Source organism: Scardinius erythrophthalmus, assembly GCF_964197995.2.
Source record: "Scardinius erythrophthalmus genome assembly, chromosome: 5".
In the NCBI taxonomy this organism is placed as follows: Eukaryota; Metazoa; Chordata; class Actinopteri; order Cypriniformes; family Leuciscidae; genus Scardinius; species Scardinius erythrophthalmus.
The window spans coordinates 1,555,995-1,579,593 of record NC_138225.1 but is presented as its reverse complement, the minus strand read 5'-3'; the positions used below and the strand labels follow the sequence as shown (position 1 = coordinate 1,579,593).

Below are 23,599 nucleotides of genomic sequence, written 5' to 3'. Positions count from 1 at the left end.
TGACTTTATATCTGACTTTATATCTCGCAATTCTGACTTTATATCTCGCAATTCTGACTTTATATCTGACTTTATATCTCGCAATTCTGACTTTATATCTGACTTTATATCTCGCAATTCTGACTTTATATCTCGCAATTCTGACTTTATATCTTGCAATTCTGACTTTATAACTCGCAATTCTGACTTTATATCTCGCAATTCTGACTTTATATCTTGCAATTCTGACTTTATAACTCGCAATTCTGACTTTATATCTGACTTTATATCTCGCAATTCTGACTTTATATCTCGCAATTCTGACTTTATAACTCGCAATTCTGACTTTATATCTCGCAATTCTGACTTTATATCTTGCAATTCTGACTTTATATCTCGCAATTCTGACTTTATATCTCGCAATTCTGACTTTATATCTGACTTTATATCTCGCAATTCTGACTTTATATCTCGCAATTCTGACTTTATATCTGACTTTATATCTTGCAATTCTGACTTTATATCTCGCAATTCTGACTTTATATCTGACTTTATATCTCGCAATTCTGACTTTATAACTCGCAATTCTGACTTTATATCTGACTTTATATCTCGCAATTTTGACTTTATATCTTGCAATTCTGACTTTATATCTGACTTTATAACTCACAATTCTGACTTTATAACTCGCAATTCTGACTTTATATCTCACAATTCTGACTTTATAACACATAATTGCGAGTTTATATCTCGTAATTCTGACATCTTTTCTCAGAATTGTGAGTTATAAAGTCCAATTCTAAGAAAAAAAATGACTTTTTTATTTATTTATTTTACCTCAGAATAGTTTATATCTCACAATTCTGACTTTATAACACGCAATTGCGACTTTATATCATGCAATTCTGACTTTTATATCTCCCAATTGCGTATTATAAAGTCAGAATTGCGAGATCTAAACATACAATTCTGAGAAAAAAAGTCAGAATTTCAAGTATATTTCTCGCAATTGCGAGTTTATATCTCATAATTCTGACTTTATAACACGCAATTGCGACTTTATATCACGTAATTCTGAGAAAAAAAGTCGTGAGATTAAAAAGTCGCAATTACCTTTTTTATTTTTCACTCTGTGGCGGAAACAAGCTTCCATAGATGATTGATGTCAAATTAATGAATCAGTCTTTTTTTATGGAAATCAAAACAGATTCTGATTCAATGAATCAATTCATAGGTGTTGAAGAGTAGTAAAATAGGCACATTAGTACAGAACTGTGATGCACATCTTGTGTAAATATAATGTGAAGCATACATACAGTCAAACCATAAGTATTCAGACTCGGATATCATTTTGGATATTTTTTCACTAGTGTGATCAGGACACTATAGTTCATTTCTGTAAGTGAGGAGAGCAAAATAAAGAAAACTGACATATTATACCCAATAATTCTTCATACAGAGACTACCAGTGACATTTATAAACATTTGAGATAAAAAATGATTCGGACACTTTGAGCTGATCATGTTTTGCTGAAGTGTGTTTTCTTTAATTGCTAATGCTCTTTTTACACACAGACTGAACAAAATGAAGCATTGCTTGGTGATTGGTTGAGCTAAACTGGTATTATCTAATTGTGTAGTTAAATTTAACAGCTGACAGATATTCAACATAATTCATGTGTGAGACAGTCTAACAGAAGGACGGACAAAACCAGTCAAATATCAACTGAGTTCTGCTCATATTTTACTACCATTCTCTAAACTATAGCGAATAAACTTTGATAATGTGAGAAATGTTGAAGGAGTCTGAGTAAACTTTGGTTTGACTATATATCTACTACAACAAAATATATTTATGGCACTTGCATTCACTTCTATCTCAGAAATCGAAAGTGGTTTTGCTGGAGGACTTGGCGTCTCACTTCGGCTTGCGCACACAGGTCAGAGTTCAGTGCGAGACAGTTTTGACTTCTGAACACATCTGAGTGCTTTAAGCTGATTCTTGTGTTTCTTCACGTCAGGATGCTATTGCCCGACTCCAGGACCTGATCGCAGACGGCTCCCTTACAGGTACGAGTGTGTGACTTCATCCTGATGCAGAACACACACTTTACACCGTTACAGCAGTTCCTCAACCTTCCTGTTTTTTAGTAATGCACGATATATCAGCCAACATGTCGGTATCGGACGATATTTTTAATGTTGTCGTTATCGGCCCGATAAGAAAATTTGTCCCGATAAATAATGTATTATTTCCTTCAGCTGAGACTCTTCAGATGTGCACTGTTCAACATGAGGGTTTAAATTGCTTGAAATATGATTGAAATCACTTTTAAAAAAAATATCGGCTCATATCGGCTACATTAATACATGAAAACATCATAATTGTGTGTTTAGGACATGGATTTTAATGGTGAGACTTTGTTTTTGTAACCAGGCCTTTAAAAATTATATACAAATTTGGGTTTAGATTTATCAGCCAATATATCGGTTATCGGCTTTCAAATATAATGAGTTATCGGTATCGGCCAAAATTTTGATATCGGTGCATCTACTACTGTTTTTATAATACAATACAGGGTTTCTGCTGGTCTTAAAGTCTTAATTTATACGTTCACAAATTATGTCCAAAAAAACAAATGTGGGCGGGGCTTGATTTTGTCCATGTGGAATTGATTGGATGGTTGTGGTTTGCTATTGGTGGATCTGATGTGAGTGACAGGTTATAGCCCCGCCCTCGTCACCACAGAAGAGATTAAGATAATCTGGTGTGTTTCTCCAGGAGTGATTGACGACCGAGGGAAGTTTATCTTCATCACGCCGGAGGAGTTGAACGCTGTGGCTCAGTTCATCAAGCAGAGAGGACGAGTGTCCATCACCGAACTCGCTCAAGCCAGCAACACCCTCATAAACCTCACGCCCGACATCCAGAGCACACCCGCAACATAGAGGCCTTTTCTTCTCGTCACGAGGTCTTGTGAAGCAAGAGCGATGAAGCGTATCATATCATGTCAGAACTGCGGAGAGAAGCTCGTTTCTGCCACGGAGTGAAACAATATAAGAAAGGAAACTTTATATCTCACAATTCTGACTTTATTTCTTGCAGTTCTGACGTTATTTCTCAGAATTCTGTTTATACACTGCAAAACATGCTTTTCTTATTTAGTGATTTTGTCTTGTTTCCAGTCCAAATATCTAAAAATTCTTAAATCAAGATGCATTTACTAGAGGAGTAAAATGCCATTCGATATTATGTTTTGTTTTCTGGGGAAATAAATTTAAATTTAGTGAGTTGTTGCTTAAAACAAGCAAAATTATCCACCAATGGGGTCAGAAAAATAATGTTAATTCAAACAGAAACAACGTTGGCAGATAACTTTGCCTTTTTAAAGCAAAAACTCACTTAATTTAAATGTATTTCCCCAGAAAACAAGACATAATATCTAATGCCATTTTACTCATCTAGTAAATGCATCTTGATTTAAGATTTAGATATTTGGACTGGAAACAAGACAAAAACAGCTTTTGCAGTGTCTCACAATTCTGATTAAAGAAAAGTCTGAATGGTGAGTTCTAAACGATTATCGTCATGATTTTAAGTCATAAACTCTGAATTGCAAGGGAAAAAAATAGCAAATACCTTTTTTTATTTTTTATTCAATGGCAGAAACAAGCTTTCACACAGAGCCATCGTTCAGGACTCAAACCTGCGGTGATATTTGCCTTATTTCAGCGCAGAGGAATCATTTTCAGTGCTTGAGAAGGAGATTGTATTTCTTTAGTCTCACACGCACATCTCACACAGGGTTCTCACGACTGTGGAATTGTGAGGGGATTTTAAAACTGATCGCTGGTTTTGATTTTCATAGTATATTTTTCTAGCAAGGATCAAGTCTACAATATTTCATGCACTTATAATGTCTGTTTAATGATTGGTTAAGGCCTTTATCACAAACAACTGAAAAAGTCATGGATGTTTATTGGTCAGAAACTGGGAACCCTGTCACTGTGGACTGTCCTGTCCAATAAAAATATCACAAAAAACTAGAGTTGGTTTTATTGTAATGACAATTTACACATGTAAGGCTTTTATTGTTTATTTTTCCTTAAACTAGCTGGTCGTCTTTATTATTTTGATTCTCCCCAGCAGTATCGAATGAGAAACAGAAAGCATGCAGATGAGAGGACTGCTTTATTCCCGGCGGGAATTATAATTGTTTACTGGTTGTTTGGCTTGTGACATTAATTTCCCCTTAAGTACAACTTTTCTATTTGCACATCATTTTTGTATTTGTTTTAAAGATTTAAAAATACAACCAGGGTTTATATATATAATATTATGCATTATACATTAGGATAAACGGAAAAAATAAAATAAAAAGAATTGTGAGTCAGATGTCTCGTGTCGTGCATGTGTGAGTCGAGCCTTTAGAGGGCGCTGTGTGAGAGGAGCTGCGCATGCGCAGTGTGCCTCATCTGCTTATGTTGTTGATTCGTTCCGTGTTTTAAACCGCCACGATGAGCTTTTATTCGCTAGAGATTTAAATAACGCGACCAGAAGACACATCGTTCATCTTTATCCGTGTCCAGCATGAGGGGTGCAGAAAATCGACGCTTTGTTTAGCGTAGAGAATGTTTAATAGCGGTTATAATGTCACGAGCGATTCTTCGACTGCCAAGGTGAGAAACGTCGTTTTCATTCGGTGACATCACGCGGAACTCTGTCAGGTATTATGTAAATTTAATCTCTGTTTTGGTTTTGTTTTCCTCGAATGGTTTGTAATGCTTAATATCGCTTTGAATGAGGTAGTTACAGTCCTGAGACCGGGGCTACTTGTCACGTGATCTGGACCAAAGGGCAGGTCCGGGTGTTCACGTGCTTGTTTTATGTTGGGATCTTGTAGTTTATTAATTACGTTATATTCTCTCTAGGGTATAGTATATATATATATGGAGAGATAGAGAGACTTTAAGTTTTGTGTCTGTAAAAAAAACAAAACAACAACCCTGAGAAATATTCCATAATATTCACTAATGTGACAACTAGACCCAATCTTCTACACAAGTGCACTTTATGTGTGTCACCATACAGTAATAGTGCTGGTGTTTCTGTTTTCTGTTTATGAGGGACCTTAAACGCTCAAAGTGTGCAAAAGCATTTGAATTCAGTGCATAAGATGCATGATAATTATGTGCATTTATTGTTTCCACACAGAATGTGCTGCTTTTAAATCCCATCTTTCACTCAGCATGACCCTGGCGTTGACCCCTGCGGCCGTGTGCCAGTGCTTCACTCTGGTGTCGCTGTGCACGTCCATCGCAGACCCAAACTGGATCCAGGTCCAGAACTCCTCCAATCCCGACAGCAAACTCATCTACGGCGTGGCCTTCACCATAAACGCGTACCAGAACCGCACAGACACAGGTTTGGTCCGATACTTCTGGATTTTCCTATAAACACAGTGCTTATGTAAGATAGTGATTAGTGACATCACAAACCCAAAAATTTACATAGGCGATCAAGACAGAATATGCTAATCAATGACTAGAAGATAACTCCACATAATCAATTCTAGCCTACATAAATTCATAACCATTCAGAAATGTCCTGTTGCTTCTACATGTTGTCACCATCATTGTCTGACTCCGGTTTGCACATAAAAGGCTAAAAGTTTGTGAAATTTTCAGAACGCAAGCTGTTGTAGCTCCGCCTCCTGTGCCGGGAGCAGCAGCTCATTTGCATTTAAAGGAACAGACACAAAACAGTGTGTTTTTGCTCACCCTCAAAAACATTTCAAATTTCAAAACGGCGTTTTCGTTTAAAATCGCTCTCCGTCCACACTGGCGTTTCAGGTGTTTTCCGACGTTATCTCGCAGGTCTTCTGACAGGATAATTTTATTTAGCAGAATATCTCTTCATTCCCTGAAGCGTCCAGGTCGCACTCACTCACCATTACATGTTTGGTCTAAAACGCTAAAACCGCTCTCATGTTTTACCGCCGGACAGCAAATGTGAGTAAATTTTCTGTCACCTTTGCAGGACTGTGATATGAAGATTTGAGTGTGTGAAGTAACAAATTTTAGCAACTGTGTGAAAGTGAACAGCACATAACTGACACAATACCAGTATAAACATGAATATCTATTGGTAAAATATGCGTCACATGACTAAACTTACGTCATCGTTTTTGATTATCTCCGTTTTGACAGTCCCACACTACAGCGCGAAAACAGCGTTTTCAAATTTATCCTTATTTTCAAAAAGCGTAGTTTTCATTATTAAAAACGCAGTCTCAGTGTGGACGGACGGAAGGACGAAACGGAGAGAAAAAGATGAAACCGTATTAGTGTGGACACGGCCTCAGATGCTGATGTGTTGTTGTCAGAATAATTCCAGTTGACATGGCTATGCGGAATCGATAAATAGCCTAATTCTGTATTATCAATTTTTAAGGCCAGACAAGTAGTTTGTTGTGGTCAATTTGTAAAGAGAGACTACACGCCTGCGCACATATTTATTCAAATGCGCATATCTATAGACTAAACACGTGATAAGCATGTGCAAGCCGTCAGCGTTTTCGCGGGTTTGCGTTGTTGAGGTTTGCACTGAAATTACCTTTTTTAAAATTTTTATAAGGCTTGTAACCTGTTTTCCCTCACCTTCAAACTTTGAAAACCGCCTTACACTGTGTCCTAACCAGACGCGATGCGATAAGATTCCTGCAACAAATAATGTGTCTGTCCACACTAGACGCGACGCGACTGTGAGATGAGTCGAAATCAATCAAAACCCACAGCCAATCAGAACAGCGTGTGGGCGGAGTCAGCCAATCAGAACAGTGTGTGGGCGGAGTCAGGCAATCGGAACAGCACGTGGGCGGAGTCAGCCAATCAGAACAACATGTGGGCAGATTCAGCCAATCAGAACAGCATGTGGGCGGAGTCAGCCAATCAGAACAGCATGTGGGCGGAGTCAGCCAATCAGAACAGCATGTGGGCCGAGTCTCGCGGCACTAGAGAGTAACCTTGACGGCACTCGCAAGAAAATGGATAAGTCGCTACATAATCAAATTCACAAATATTACACCATTTAAACATTATATAAAATAGCCTACATAGGCTACTGAGTTACTAAAACAATCTTTGTCAAAGAATACACTTGTTTGTTCACAGTTTGAACGTTCTTGTTTCCATTTGTTTAATTTGAAGATCTGAGGTGAATTATCCACTGTTGCTTTTACAGCCACAAAGCTGGAGCACTAAATGATATTCAGAGTCACATGACACGCTTTTAACATTAAATAAAGCAGATAAACAGCACCTGAGATCATCATCGCCACACTTTGTGTTTGTTGTTCCAGCGCGACGTCGCAGAAAAATAGAAACCGTTTCTACAATAGACTCGTCGTGTGTCGCCGTCGCGGCTGGATAGGACAAACACTAAGTTAATAACTAATGATCTTTGCAACGGAAGTGAATCAATCTAAACTAACTTTATCTGGACAATAACTTTATTCTAGATCTGCTGTAAAGCCTAAACAATCTCTGTTACTGTAATCTCCTGTTATCACTGTAAAGCTGCTGTGAAAGCGCAGTGTAATGAAGGAGACTGGACTTGTTCTGGTGTGTGTAGGTCCGCTGGGTGGATTGCACGGATGGGGAATGTGGCTCCTGTACTCGCTGGCCGCTCTCAGTTACTGCGCCGTCTTGTTTTCAAGCTCCTCATTCCTGATGGATTTCCTCGGAGCGTCTGTCAATCAATCCAAGCTGGTGACATCACTGCACGTCTCCACAGGTGACATCACTCAACCTGAACTCACTGCACGAGTGTGATGGGATCGTTCCTACAGTCAAACCAGAGTTTAGACTCCTTCAACATTTCTCACATTATCACAGTTTATTCGCTATAGTTTAGAAAATGGTAATAAAACATGACAAGAACTCAGTTGATATTTGACTGGTTTTGTCAAACTAGACAAAAATACATCTTGATTTTAGAATATTTAGATATTTGGACTGAAACGAGACAAAAATACATCTTGATTTTAGAATATTTTAGATATTTGGACTGAAACAAGACAAAAATACATCTTGATTTTAGAATATTTAGATATTTGGACTGAAACGAGACAAAAATACATCTTGATTTTAGAATATTTAGATATTTGGACTGAAACGAGACAAAAATACATCTTGATTTTAGAATATTTAGATATTTGGACTGAAACGAGACAAAAATACATCTTGATTTAAGAATTTTTAGATATTTGGACTGAAACGAGGCAAAAATACATCTTGATTTAAGAATTTTTAGATATTTGGACTGAAACGAGGCAAAAATACATCTTGATTTAAGAATTTTTAGATATTTGGACTGAAACGAGGCAAAAATACATTTTGATTTAATAATTTTTAGATATTTGGACTGAAACGAGGCAAAAATACATCTTGATTTAATAATTTTTAGATATTTGGACTGAAACGAGACAAAAATACATCTTGATTTTAGAATATTTCGATATTTGGACTGAAACGAGACAAAAATACATCTTGATTTAAGAATTTTTAGATATTTGGACTGAAACGAGGCAAAAATACATCTTGATTTAATAATTTTTAGATATTTGGACTGAAACGAGACAAAAATACATCTTGATTTTAGAATATTTTAGATATTTGGACTGAAACGAGACAAAAATACATCTTGATTTTAAGAATTTTTAGATATTTGGACTGAAACGAGACAAAAATACATCTTGATTTAAGAATTTTTAGATATTTGGACTGAAACGAGACAAAAATACATCTTGATTTAATAATTTTTAGATATTTGGACTGAAACGAGGCAAAAATACATCTTGATTTAATAATTTTTAGATATTTGGACTGAAACGAGGCAAAAATACATCTTGATTTAATAATTTTTAGATATTTGGACTGAAACGAGGCAAAAATACATCTTGATTTAATAATTTTTAGATATTTGGACTGAAACGAGGCAAAAATTATTGATTTAATAATTTTTAGATATTTGGACTGAAACGAGACAAAAATACATCTTGATTTAAGAATTTTTAGATATTTGGACTGAAACGAGACAAAAATACATCTTGATTTAAGAATTTTTAGATATTTGGACTGAAACGAGGCAAAAATACATCTTGATTTAATAATTTTTAGATATTTGGACTGAAACGAGGCAAAAATACATCTTGATTTAATAATTTTTAGATATTTGGACTGAAACGAGGCAAAAATACATCTTGATTTAAGAATTTTTAGATATTTGGACTGAAACGAGACAAAAATACATCTTGATTTAATAATTTTTAGATATTTGGACTGAAACGAGGCAAAAATTATTGATTTAATAATTTTTAGATATTTGGACTGAAACGAGACAAAAATACATCTTGATTTAAGAATTTTTAGATATTTGGACTGAAACGAGACAAAAATACATCTTGATTTAAGAATTTTTAGATATTTGGACTGAAACGAGGCAAAAATTATTGATTTAATAATTTTTAGATATTTGGACTGAAACGAGACAAAAATACATCTTGATTTAAGAATTTTTAGATATTTGGACTGAAACGAGACAAAAATACATCTTGATTTAAGAATTTTTAGATATTTGGACTGAAACGAGACAAAAATACATCTTGATTTAAGAATTTTTAGATATTTGGACTGAAACGAGGCAAAAATACATCTTGATTTAATAATTTTTAGATATTTGGACTGAAACGAGGCAAAAATACATCTTGATTTAATAATTTTTAGATATTTGGACTGAAACGAGGCAAAAATACATCTTGATTTAAGAATTTTTAGATATTTGGACTGAAACGAGACAAAAATACATCTTGATTTAAGAATTTTTAGATATTTGGACTGAAACGAGACAAAAATACATCTTGATTTAAGAATTTTTAGATATTTGGACTGAAACGAGGCAAAAATACATCTTGATTTAATAATTTTTAGATATTTGGACTGAAACGAGGCAAAAATACATCTTGATTTAATAATTTTTAGATATTTGGACTGAAACGAGGCAAAAATACATCTTGATTTAAGAATTTTTAGATATTTGGACTGAAACGAGACAAAAATACTAAGTAAGAAAAGCATTTATTGCAGTGTGCCAAGATGAATTCATCAAGCATTGCATTTCTTCTACTAATGAGTGTGTTTCTCTCATTTCAGCGGTCAGCTGTGTGTCGGTGCTGGGTGTGTGTGTGGCGTGCATGTGTGTGATCGAACACAACCTGCAGCGAGGGAACCCCGGACCTCAGCCGAGCCGCAGCCTGATCCCCGGGGAAAGCTTCTTCATCCAGATGTTGGGTTTGTTCTTCTCTCTCGCCGCCTGCGCTTTCGCCATCAAGACTCGGCCAGAACCCGTCAGGTCATGTGACTACCTGAGCGTGGGCGGAGACGACAGTGATACGGAGCCTCTGATTGGTCGAGCTGAGAGGGAGGAGTAAAGTCGTATAGAGTTTAACCTCTATAAAGTAAAGAGGTTCACTTGATTTATGCACTTTATTTCTTATGACGGGAAACAAACGCGATCGGGCAAACTCATGCAAAATTCAGCGTTTATGAAATTCAGGGTGAATTTGAGTTGAATTGGTCATACAGGATGTAGAATTGGAATGACAGGAAGTATTTATTTACAGAGTTACAGTTCAAAGAAATTCAAAACTTCACTGAGATACTATGATACTGTAATTTTTCTAAATATTTTAAATTGTTTTGTTTTTTAATATATTTTCCGTTTTCATTTTCATTTTTATTGTTGTCATTTCAGTTTTTTTTAATGTCTGTTTTTTATTTCAGTTTTAGTTTATTTCAGTACATCAAGTTGAACTAAATGAAAATGAGATGTTACTGAAATAAAATTTGTTTTTTTATATTTTTATTTTATTTTGTTAAAATAAATTCAGTTAACGTTTGTTTTATTTTAAGCAACAACATTTTTTTTAATGCTTTAATTTTAGTTTCAGTTAACTATAAGAACATTATTTACTAAGTTAAAGTTCAAAGAAATTCAAAACATCATTGAGAGAGTTTGATAATTTTTATTAATATTTTGTTTTTTATTTTTTTATTTTCCGTTTTCATTTTAATTATTTTTGTTGTCATTTCTGTTTTTTTTTATGTCTGATTTTTATTTCAGTTTTAGTTTGAGTTATTTCAGTACATCAAGAACTAAATGTAAATGAGAAATGTTACTGAAATAAAATAAGTTTAAGTTTTTTATATTACTTTGTTAATATATACATAATGTTTGTTTTATTTTAAACACCAACATTTTTTAATGCTTTAATTTTAGTTTCAGTTAACTATAATAACTCTGAAACATATATTTTGATAAAACACAATTCATTTGGACTAAATTACATTTGTTTGTTTATATTTGTCTGAATTAACTTGGCATTTTTCTCTAATATTGTTAAAGCAATTAGCAAACTTTGGTCATGCAGCACCAAAACAAAACAGTTTGACTATTTTGAAATGTCAAATTCTGGAAAATGAAGTCGTCTATCATAATAATCCATAAAATCACATTTAATTTTTTACAATAAGATTCACACTGACTTTCTAAGTGAAAAGAAACACAGCTGCTGTATATGAATTAAAAACAAATTTAATTCTAAAAATGAAAAATCAAATTTTTCTTAAAAATAGCCAAATTTTTGTGTGATGACGAAAACATATTTATGGGTAATTCATAGTGAAAAATGTATTCTATTTTACTTTTATGATTTTATTTTTATTTTTGCACGTTTAAAAAAATCAAGAACAATAGAATACAATGTGGGGGATAGTTAAAAACTGTAAAGGCTTAATTATTTATTTCACCTGAACAATATTTAATTAAATTAACTTAATTTACAATTCTGTATCCTGTTTGCTACTTCAATTATAATTCAGTTCAGTATTCAATATTGGCTCAATATTGGCTTCACTTCAGCACTACTACTTTCATTACTGCCAGAATTATGGGAAATGTAGTTTTTCTGTAAGTATGATCATTCCATCATGTCTTGAGGTGCTTCTCACGCAGTAAAACTCTGTTTACTCTCGGACCAAATACAGGAACCACTGAAGTCACACTCGGTTTTTTTCAGGGGTTTAAGAGCAGAATTACATGTGAACGCTCTAAATGAACTCCTTTATACTGAAATAAACTCAACAGCCTTTATGCTGCATGATCATATTTAATATTCAATTTACAGTAAGAGGAAATCATATAAAACTCAGTATAATGTTGTATCTGACCAGGAGTGAACCGAAAGTGGACTGAGACCCGATCAGCATTCAATTGGACTAAACTGAGATCAGAGTCCTCTTTCTAATGCACATACAGTGTAAAAGTTCTTATTCACTTCACTTAAAGGGTGAGTTTGGATCTTGTAAAGACGAAAACTAAGTGTAAAGTGTGAAAAGTAAGATATTCAGGGCTGATTTCATCTTGCTGGCGTGATTTCTGTGGAGAAATGAATCGAACGCCCATCCTCAGTGTGCCTTGAGCTTCCTGGAAGAACTTTTATTTTGTAACGTCACGTGTCTGAAAAGAGGTTTTAGAGCTGTTAAAGGGATACTTCAACCAAAAAAAAAAAAAAAAAATTCTGTTATTTATTCACCCTCTGAGTTCTAAACCTGTGTGAAAAAAATACTATGGAAGTCAATGGGGTCCAAAAACGGTTTCTTCAAAACATTCTTCAAAATATCTTCTTTTGTGTTCAACAGAAGAAAGAAGCTCTTACAGGTTTGGAACAACATGAAGATGAGTAAATAACTCTTAAAAAAATAACGCTCAAATTTTTATTTTTAGGTGTACTGTCCCTTTAAATCACCTGCTCCCTCTTTAAAACATCAACAGATAAGCATTACGTTTTCTAGCTAACGTTGATCTTGATGAATCAAATGAATTCTCTGTCTCATACTGTATTTGTATTTCCCTCTTTTAAACAGAATAATATTGTACCATTTGATATTCTGTTATTTCAGTGTAATTATGACGTGTTTCTGTCATCATGTTGTACAAACCTTTCTTTCTTCTCATCGAGCAAATAATGATTTAAATGTCATACAAGAGATTCAGAATATAATGCACAGATTGTTTAGAGATATTTAGAGAGTGTAAATCTCATTTATGTGCATTTTTGAATGAATCTCACTGCATATTTCACAATAATCTTTCATTTTGGGACATGGCAAATACTGTGATTTCAAAAAATATAAATACATACTGTGTTTCAAAGAGGAAATACACCATTTTTGTTCATGTCTGGTGAAGCCATTGCATTTAATTGTGTGTAATACAACAGAAAAAATATCATATCTTCATTGTCTTCAAAGTTGAGCTTCAGACGTGTTAATGATCTGGACTCTTCACTAAACGAACCTTCATGGTAACAGTGGAATCATGGGAAGTCGTGCCTTAATTTCTCAGCTCTAATTAGACTCGTTCTCCTCCGTCACATGACACCAGCTTGTTCTCCAGTTGGATGGAGACCATCGCCATAGTAACCTTGAGAAGTTGTTAATGTCACAGATGAATTTGTGAATGGGGAGAGAGAAATATTAATGTGACGTTTATCAACGGCAGGGTTAGTTGTGGATGTTAAACCGTGATTGAGGTCTGAACTGAATGGTGGAATTGAAGGAAAGCTGACATTTGCACTGAAAGGACCGTGTTTATTATGAGGAGAAAACAATCTTCATCTCAAATGTTTTTAAAGCAATGCATGCATAATATATATTCGTTCTGATGCTGTCATTTATGCCTGATGAATCTTTGCACATTTAATGAAGATAATGCTTTGAACAATACAACGATCTCACTTTATTTCCTTTATCTTTACTAATGAAAGCAGTTGATAACATTGACAATATATTTTCACAGCGTTTATTCATTTTTGTTATTTATCTTAATGTTATTTAAGATACAGTTGTTCTTTGTTCATGTTAGTTAAAAAATACATACAACTCATCTTAACAGATACAGCTTTTGGTTTTAATAATGCAATTAATTAATTAATTTAATAAAGATACTTAAAGTTGGATTCAAAAATGTTTTCAGGAAAGTAAGATAAATTCTAACCCACACCAAAAAAACAAAGACGACATGGTAACACTTATTTTACAGTGACATTGTTACATATATATTACATTACTATAGTAACTAAAAATTATGCGTAATTACACGCAACTGAACCAAACCCCAATCTTAAGTTGCTAACCCTATAGTAAATATATTTGGTTAATTATTACTTGGTATTAGTAAGTCCCCCTTGTAGTCAATAACTTTATCCCTTAAAACTCATCTTTGATCACCAAAATGATATATATAAAAAAAAAATCCTTGAAAAATGCATTAAAATATCTTGAATGTAACTCGACACCCTTGCCTCATTTAGTATACGCGGTTCTATGAATATGCAAATGAGCCCCGCCTCCACTCACTCCCTCAGCTCAGAGATCCACTGGTTGACGATCACACGTTGATCTGATTGGTTGCAAGGTAGTTTGTGACGTCAGAAACACCAGCGATTTCAAAGCGTGTTTTTGAGACTGTCTTTGGTTCACTGCAGTTTTAAGGAGGAAATACTCAGCAATGCTGTCGACTTATGAATTTACACATGGTTTGTATTAAAGCGGATTAAAAACACCATATAGACACATAAACAACATTAAACGCTGGATTTACACCACAGGGGGACTTTAAATGTATAATTACAGTGTAATAATGACACCTTAAAATAAAGTGTAACCCACATTACAATAATGTTCATTAGTTAATGAACTGACCATGAGCAATACATTTGCTACTGTATTTGTTAATCTTTGTTAATGTTAGTTAATATATATACAGTCATTCATTTTTAGTTCATGTTAGTTCACAGTGCATTAACTAATGTTAACAAGATTTTAATAAAGTATTAGTAAATGTTGAAATTAACAAAGATTAATAAATGCTGTATACGTGCAGTTTATTATTAGTTCATGCTAATTAATGTAGTTAACTAATGTTAACTTACGAACCTTATTGTAAAGTGTTACCGTTTAAATTATATGCGGGAAGGGGGCGTGGCTGCCCGCGTCCAAAAGGGGCGGGGCTCGGGTGGGTGTGTCTCTCAGCTGATGCGCGCGCGCACTTCATCTCCAACGCGGGCGTCAGCGGCAACGCATCGCGTTCGTTCGTTCGCTCGCAACGGCAGATCAGCATCCGAACGAACGAACGGACAGACACACGGACTGACGGATCCGCGGTGAGACAGTGAGTATGTATGTATGTATGTATGTGTGTGTGTGTGTGTGTGTGTGTGATGGAGAGACTCGAGTCACTGGATGCTGCTGTTGTCATGGAGGGATGCGGATTCAGTGATGCATCATTTTGCATGAGCAGAAACACGCATTATGTAATGCGATCAGGTGAACGCTGGATCTTCATTGTGCATCCGTCGTTAAATCCACAATTTATGATGTTATTATGATAAACGCAAAATATTGAACGCGTCGGTAACTGGTTAGTAGCATCACTATCACTAGGCCTATTCACTGATGCTGTTAATGCTTGTTAATAGATCATGTTGCGCGAGCCGCTTCGAAAGGTGAAGATGCGTTATTAGTGCATGTATAGTGAGATGTCATCTTTAAAGCACGAGGGCTGTGTGTGTGTGTGTGTGTGTGTGTACAGGCCTCCATCTCCTGTTTTTACTGTCAATGTTGTGTGTTTTTGCGGTGCGCGAGTCTGATGCATCAATCCTGCATGTTTACATTTATGCATCGCGTTTGCGTTTGTGCCATCAAGTTATACGAGTATGCGGTGCTTATTAAACAGAGTATCAGGGTATTTAAGTGTGTGTGTTGGATTTATGAAGCATGTGAGCGATGATGTAATGCCAGTGAGTGAGTGACTGTGGTAGTAGAGGCACGTGCCAGTGCTGATCTGATCCAGTAATGGTGGCTCTGCTGGACCAGTGATGCCACTGCACATCGTTTGCAATGGCATAGAGTTTATAGAACAGTAGAGCATGTGCACATTGTGTGCTTTTACAAAAAACAGCAATGTTGGACATGCACCATGGTATTTTTTAAAGGCTGTGTGAATAGCCTACCATGGTATACAAATATGGAAATCATCTGTGTTTATCAAAATGCCTAGATATATAAATGTAAGATACCATGGTACTGTCATGTGTTTGAGAACTGATCCATTGAATGTTGCTATATTCTTACACTGTTCATTTTTAGGGATGCATGATATATCGGTATTGGCGATATCTGTTCATTTTTGATGTTATCGTTATCGGCCCAATAAGAAAATTAGTTTGATCTTCTGATAAATAGTAAGCCGATAAATAATGTATTATTCCCTTCAGCTGAGACACTTCAGATGTACACTGTTCAACATGATGGGTTTGAATTTTTTGAAATATGATTGGAATCACTTAAAAATTTTAAAATACAGTTCAGTGCAACATGTGCAGCGCAAGTCTGTCATATCGGCTACATAACATTATCATGAGAACATCATAATTGTGTGTTTGAGACATGGATTTTAATGGTGAGACTTTTGTTTTTGTAACGAGGCTCTCAAAAATTATATACAAATTTGGACTTAGATTTATCGGCCAATTTATCGGTTATTGGCTTTTAAATATAAAGACTTATCGTTATCAGCCAAAAATTTTATATTGGTGCATCCCTATTCATTTTATTGATACATCTTACCCTTGCAAAGAAGTACTGGTATGGCATCAAAAGTCAGGGATCTCAATATGAGCTCTAATATTTCTCATCAGATGTTCTGAGCAGCTCACATTCATTTTTAGCTCTTTTTCTGGATGGACTATTGAAATATTTCAGTCTATTTCTTATTACCTTTTCTTTAAAGGGATACTTCACCCAAATATTTAAATTCTGTCATCATTTACTCACACTTATGTCGTTCCAAACACGTAAGATTCGCCTTCCGAAAACAAATGAAGATAGTTTTTAATGAAATCTGAGAGATTTTTGTCCCTCCATTGTCAGTCAACTACCACTCTAACGCTTCAAAAAGTTCATAAAGAGATTGTAAAACTAATCCAAATGAATTGAGTGGTTTAGTCCAAAATTTCTGAAGAGACTTGATGGCTTTATATGATGAACAGGTAGAATTTAATCTTTTTTTTTTTCACAAATAAACATTGATCAGCGAACATAAACAGAAACTCAACCGAACATGCTTGACGCACAAGAACAAACCTCTCGCTGAAGCTCAAACGTGCTGCGTAACACGAGAATGAACCTCATTGGTTCTTGCTGAAGCTCAAACGTGCTGCGTAACACGAGAATGAACCTCATTGGTTCTTGCTGAAGCTCAAACGTGATGCGTAACACGAGAATGAACCTCATTGGTTCTTGCTGAAGCTCAAACGTGATGCGTAACACGAGAATGAACCTCATTGGTTCTCGCTGAAGCTCAAACGTGCTGCGTAACACGAGAATGAACCTCATTGGTTCTTGCTGAAGCTCAAACGTGATGCGTAACACGAGAATGAACCTCATTGGTTCTTGCTGAAGCTCAAACGTGATGCGTAACACGAGAATGAACCTCATTGGTTCTTGCTGAAGCTCAAACGTGATGCGTAACACGAGAATGAACCTCATTGGTTCTTGCTGAAGCTCAAACGTGATGCGTAACACGAGAATGAACCTCATTGGTTCTTGCTGAAGCTCAAATGTGATGCGTAACACGAGAATGAACCTCATTGGTTCTCGCTGAAGCTCAAACGTGATGCGTAACACGAGAATGAACCTCATTGGTTCTTGCTGAAGCTCAAACGTGATGCGTAACACGAGAATGAACCTCATTGGTTCTTGCTGAAGCTCAAACGTGATGCGTAACACGAGAATGAACCTCATTGGTTCTTGCTGAAGCTCAAACGTTCTGCGTAACACGAGAATGAACCTCATTGGTTCTTGCTGAAGCTCAAACGTTCTGCGTAACACGGGAATGAACCTCATTGGTTCTCGCTGAAGCTCAAACGTGATGCGTAACACGGGAATGAACCTCATTGGTTCTCGCTGAAGCTCAAACGTGATGCGTAACACGGGAATGAACCTCATTGGTTCTCGCTAAAGCTCAAACGTGATGCGTAACACGAGAATGAACCTCATTGGTTCTTGCTGAAGCTCAAACGTGATGCGTAACACGAGAATGAACCTCATTGGTTCTCGCTGAAGCTCAAACGTGATGCGTAACACGAGAATGAACCTCATTGGTTCTTGCTGAAGCTCAAATGTGATGCGTAACACGAGAATGAACCTCATTGGTTCTTGCTGAAGCTCAAACGTGATGCGTAACACGAGAATGAACCTCATTGGTTCTTGCTGAAGCTCAAACGTGCTGCGTAACACGAGAATGAACCTCATTGGTTCTTGCTGAAGCTCAAACGTGATGCGTAACACGAGAATGAACCTCATTGGTTCTTGCTGAAGCTCAAACGTGCTGCGTAACACGAGAATGAACCTCATTGGTTCTTGCTGAAGCTCAAACGTGCTGCGTAACACGAGAATAAACCTCATTGGTTCTTGCTGAAGCTCAAACGTGATGCGTAACACGAGAATGAACCTCATTGGTTCTTGCTGAAGCTCAAACGTGATGCGTAACACGAGAATGAACCTCATTGGTTCTTGTGAAGCTCAAACGTGATGCGTAACACGAAAAATGAACCTCATTGGTTCTTGCTGAAGCTCAAACGTGATGCGAAACACGAGAATGAACCTCATTGGTTCTTGCTGAAGCTCAAACGTGATGCGTAACACGAGAATGAACCTCATTGGTTCTTGTGAAGCTCAAACGTGATGCGTAACACGAGAATGAACCTCATTGGTTCTTGCTGAAGCTCAAACGTGATGCGTAACACGAGAATGAACCTCATTGGTTCTTGTGAAGCTCAAATGTGATGCGTAACACGAGAATGAACCTCATTGGTTCTTGCTGAAGCTCAAACGTGATGCGTAACACGAGAATGAACCTCATTGGTTCTTGCTGAAGCTCAAACGTGATGCGTAACACGAGAATGAACCTCATTGGTTCTTGTGAAGCTCAAACGTGATGCGTAACACGAGAATGAACCTCATTGGTTCTTGCTGAAGCTCAAACGTGATGCGTAACACGAGAATGAACCTCATTGGTTCTTGCTGAAGCTCAAACGTGATGCGTAACACGAGAATGAACCTCATTGGCTCTTGCTGAAGCTCAAACGTGATGCGTAACACGGGAATGAACCTCATTGGTTCTTGCTGAAGCTCAAACGTGATGCGTAACACGAGAATGAACCTCATTGGCTCTTGCTGAAGCTCAAACGTGATGCGTAACACGGGAATGAACCTCATTGGTTCTTGCTGAAGCTCAAATGTGATGCGTAACACGAGAATGAACCTCATTGGTTCTTGCTGAAGCTCAAACGTGATGCGTAACACGAGAATGAACCTCATTGGTTCTTGCTGAAGCTCAAACGTGATGCGTAACACGAGAATGAACCTCATTGGTTCTTGTGAAGCTCAAACGTGATGCGTAACACGAGAATGAACCTCATTGGTTCTTGCTGAAGCTCAAACGTGATGCGTAACACGAGAATGAACCTCATTGGTTCTTGCTGAAGCTCAAACGTGCTGCGTAACACGAGAATGAACCTCATTGGCTCTTGCTGAAGCTCAAACGTGATGCGTAACACGGGAATGAACCTCATTGGTTCTTGCTGAAGCTCAAACGTGATGCGTAACACGAGAATGAACCTCATTGGTTCTTGCTGAAGCTCAAACGTGATGCGTAACACGAGAATGAACCTCATTGGTTCTTGTGAAGCTCAAACGTGATGCGTAACACGAGAATGAACCTCATTGGCTCTTGCTGAAGCTCAAACGTGATGCGTAACACGAGAATGAACCTCATTGGCTCTTGCTGAAGCTCAAACGTGATGCGTAACACGGGAATGAACCTCATTGGTTCTTGCTGAAGCTCAAACGTGATGCGTAACACGAGAATGAACCTCATTGGTTCTTGCTGAAGCTCAAACGTGATGCGTAACACGAGAATGAACCTCATTGGTTCTTGCTGAAGCTCAAACGTGATGCGTAACACGAGAATGAACCTCATTGGTTCTTGTGATGCTCAAACGTGATGCGTAACACGAGAATGAACCTCATTGGTTCTTGCTGAAGCTCAAACGTGATGCGTAACACGAGAATGAACCTCATTGGTTCTTGCTGAAGCTCAAACGTGCTGCGCAACACGAGAATGAACCTCATTGGTTCTTGCTGAAGCTCAAACGTGATGCGTAACACGAGAATGAACCTCATTGGTTCTTGCTGAAGCTCAAACGTGATGCGTAACCCGAGAATGAACCTCATTGGTTCTTGCAGAAGCTCAAACGTGATGCGTAACACGAGAATGAACCTCATTGGTTCTTGCTGAAGCTCAAACGTGATGCGTAACACTAGAATGAACCTCATTGGTTCTCGCTGAAGCTCAAACGTGATGCGTAACACGAGAATGAACCTCATTGGTTCTTGCAGAAGCTCAAACGTGATGCGTAACACGAGAATGAACCTCATTGGTTCTTGCTGAAGCTCAAACGTGATGCGTAACACGAGAATGAACCTCATTGGTTCTTGCTGAAGCTCAAACGTGATGCGTAACACGAGAATGAACCTCATTGGTTCTTGTGAAGCTCAAACGTGATGCGTAACACGAAAAATGAACCTCATTGGTTCTTGCTGAAGCTCAAACGTGATGCGAAACACGAGAATGAACCTCATTGGTTCTTGTGAAGCTCAAACGTGATGCGTAACACGAGAATGAACCTCATTGGTTCTTGTGAAGCTCAAACGTGATGCGTAACACGAGAATGAACCTCATTGGTTCTTGCTGAAGCTCAAACGTGATGCGTAACACGAGAATGAACCTCATTGGTTCTTGTGAAGCTCAAATGTGATGCGTAACACGAGAATGAACCTCATTGGTTCTTGCTGAAGCTCAAACGTGATGCGTAACACGAGAATGAACCTCATTGGTTCTTGCTGAAGCTCAAACGTGATGCGTAACCCGAGAATGAACCTCATTGGTTCTTGCAGAAGCTCAAACGTGATGCGTAACACGAGAATGAACCTCATTGGTTCTTGCTGAAGCTCAAACGTGATGCGTAACACGAGAATGAACCTCATTGGTTCTTGCTGAAGCTCAAACGTGATGCGTAACACGAGAATGAACCTCATTGGTTCTTGCTAAGCTCAAACGTGATGCGTAACACGAGAATGAACCTCATTGGTTCTTGTGAAGCTCAAACGTGATGCGTAACACGAGAATGAACCTCATTGGTTCTTGCTGAAGCTCAAACGTGATGCGTAACACGAGAATGAACCTCATTGGTTCTTGTGAAGCTCAAACGTGATGCGTAACACGAGAATGAACCTCATTGGTTCTTGTGAAGCTCAAACGTGATGCGTAACACGAGAATGAACCTCATTGGTTCTTGTGAAGCTCAAACGTGATGCGTAACACGAGAATGAACCTCATTGGTTCTTGTGAAGCTCAAACGTGATGCGTAACACGAGAATGAACCTCATTGGTTCTTGCTGAAGCTCAAACGTGATGCGTAACACGAGAATGAACCTCATTGGTTCTTGTGAAGCTCAAACGTGATGCGTAACACGAGAATGAACCTCATTGGTTCTTGTGAAGCTCAAACGTGCTGCGTAACACGAGAATGAACCTCATTGGTTCTTGTGAAGCTCAAACGTGATGCGTAACACGAGAATGAACCTCATTGGTTCTTGCAGAAGCTCAAACGTGATGCGTAACACGAGAATGAACCTCATTGGTTCTTGCTGAAGCTCAAACGTGATGCGTAACACGAGAATGAACCTCATTGGTTCTCGCTGAAGCTCAAACGTGATGCGTAACACGAGAATGAACCTCATTGGTTCTTGTGAAGCTCAAACGTGATGCGTAACACGAGAATGAACCTCATTGGTTCTTGCTGAAGCTCAAACGTGATGCGTAACACGAGAATGAACCTCATTGGTTCTTGCTGAAGCTCAAACGTGATGCGTAACATGAGAATGAACCTCATTGGTTCTTGCAGAAGCTCAAACGTGATGCGTAACACGAGAATGAACCTCATTGGTTCTTGCAGAAGCTCAAACGTGATGCGTAACACGAGAATGAACCTCATTGGTTCTTGCTGAAGCTCAAACGTGATGCGTAACACGAGAATGAACCTCATTGGTTCTCGCTGAAGCTCAAACGTGATGCGTAACACGAGAATGAACCTCATTGGTTCTTGTGAAGCTCAAACGTGATGCGTAACACGAGAATGAACCTCATTGGTTCTTGTGAAGCTCAAACGTGATGCGTAACACGAGAATGAACCTCATTGGTTCTTGTGAAGCTCAAACGTGATGCGTAACACGAGAATGAACCTCATTGGTTCTTGCAGAAGCTCAAACGTGATGCGTAACACGAGAATGAACCTCATTGGTTCTTGCAGAAGCTCAAACGTGATGCGTAACACGAGAATGAACCTCATTGGTTCTTGCTGAAGCTCAAACGTGATGCGTAACACGAGAATGAACCTCATTGGTTCTTGCTGAAGCTCAAACGTGATGCGTAACACGAGAATGAACCTCATTGGTTCTTGTGAAGCTCAAACGTGATGCGTAACACGAGAATGAACCTCATTGGTTCTTGCTGAAGCTCAAACGTGATGCGTAACACGAGAATGAACCTCATTGGTTCTTGCTGAAGCTCAAACGTGATGCGTAACACGAGAATGAACCTCATTGGTTCTTGTGAAGCTCAAACGTGATGCGTAACACGAGAATGAACCTCATTGGTTCTTGTGAAGCTCAAACGTGATGCGTAACACGAAAAATGAACCTCATTGGTTCTTGCTGAAGCTCAAACGTGATGCGAAACACGAGAATGAACCTCATTGGTTCTTGTGAAGCTCAAACGTGATGCGTAACACGAGAATGAACCTCATTGGTTCTTGCTGAAGCTCAAACGTGATGCGTAACACGAGAATGAACCTCATTGGTTCTTGTGAAGCTCAAATGTGATGCGTAACACGAGAATGAACCTCATTGGTTCTTGCTGAAGCTCAAACGTGATGCGTAACACGAGAATGAACCTCATTGGTTCTCGCAGACTCGCACGTCAAGCAAACATGCTTGTCCTTTCGTTTGCCACAACTAATATGTAAGGTGATGAAGACTAAGACCAAATCAAGCATGCAGATATGATGCATGTTCAGTTTGATTGACATAAGTATCACATGAATCAAAAAAAAAAAAATTTGTTATGCAAAAAATGTAAGCGGCCAAGATCAGAATCGAAAATTTCATTGATTTACTGGGATTTTTTGCCATTTCGAAACGGATGTCACATTAAGCTGAATGTAAACTCTGCTTAGTTTGCAGGATTTACAACCACAATCACAATTCAGAATCACGTCAGATTATCTGTGTGGTTGGTTAATGTTTAACTCCAGATAACATATTAATCAGGGTGCAGTTTCGCTGAAACAGATCCGTGTTGATGTTTACATGCGCT

The 23,599-nt window shown here is 37.5% G+C and overlaps 2 protein-coding genes across 6 annotated transcripts in view; both read left to right on the top strand.

The window, feature by feature from the left end:
- Positions 1–4,372, top strand: part of ddrgk1 (DDRGK domain containing 1) — a 28,919-nt gene extending 24,547 nt beyond the window's left edge. The window contains exons 7-10 of one of the 2 annotated variants that reach the window (XR_014030230.1): positions 1,863–1,919; positions 2,001–2,049; positions 2,762–3,128; positions 3,489–4,343. Coding sequence is in view for 1 of the 2 variants with exons in the window: in XM_081365875.1 (XP_081222001.1) it covers positions 1,863–1,919; positions 2,001–2,049; positions 2,762–2,928 (273 nt within the window). In the remaining variant the exon portion in view is untranslated. Of the gene's footprint in view, positions 1–1,862; positions 1,920–2,000; positions 2,050–2,761 lie in introns of both variants that reach the window. The other variant, XM_081365875.1, reaches the window with a different exon arrangement.
- Positions 4,373–4,419: 47 nt separating this feature from the next.
- Positions 4,420–11,377, top strand: LOC308690798 (uncharacterized protein). 4 transcript variants are annotated; one of them, XM_081365488.1, is made up of 4 exons: positions 4,420–4,707; positions 5,195–5,404; positions 7,613–7,774; positions 10,192–11,377. In XM_081365488.1, exons 2-4 carry the CDS (start codon positions 5,230–5,232, stop codon positions 10,467–10,469), a joined length of 615 nt encoding a protein of 204 aa, XP_081221614.1. In that variant the 5' UTR covers positions 4,420–4,707; positions 5,195–5,229; the 3' UTR covers positions 10,470–11,377. The 4 variants fall into 4 exon arrangements, with proteins under 4 accessions (XP_081221614.1, XP_081221613.1, XP_081221615.1 ...); XM_081365487.1 differs by having other exon boundaries at positions 4,428–4,659; positions 5,229–5,404; XM_081365489.1 differs by having other exon boundaries at positions 4,434–4,659.
- Positions 11,378–23,599: the final 12,222 nt, after the last annotated feature.

Coding starts and splice junctions, on each gene's coding strand:
- LOC308690798 (XM_081365487.1), top strand. CDS start 4,631: ATGTCACGAGCGATTCTTCGACTGCCAAG. Junction 5,405..7,612: donor CCAGAACCGCACAGACACAG/GTTTGGTCCGAT, acceptor TGGTGTGTGTAG/GTCCGCTGGGTGGATTGCAC. Junction 7,775..10,191: donor ATCACTGCACGTCTCCACAG/GTGACATCACTC, acceptor CTCTCATTTCAG/CGGTCAGCTGTGTGTCGGTG.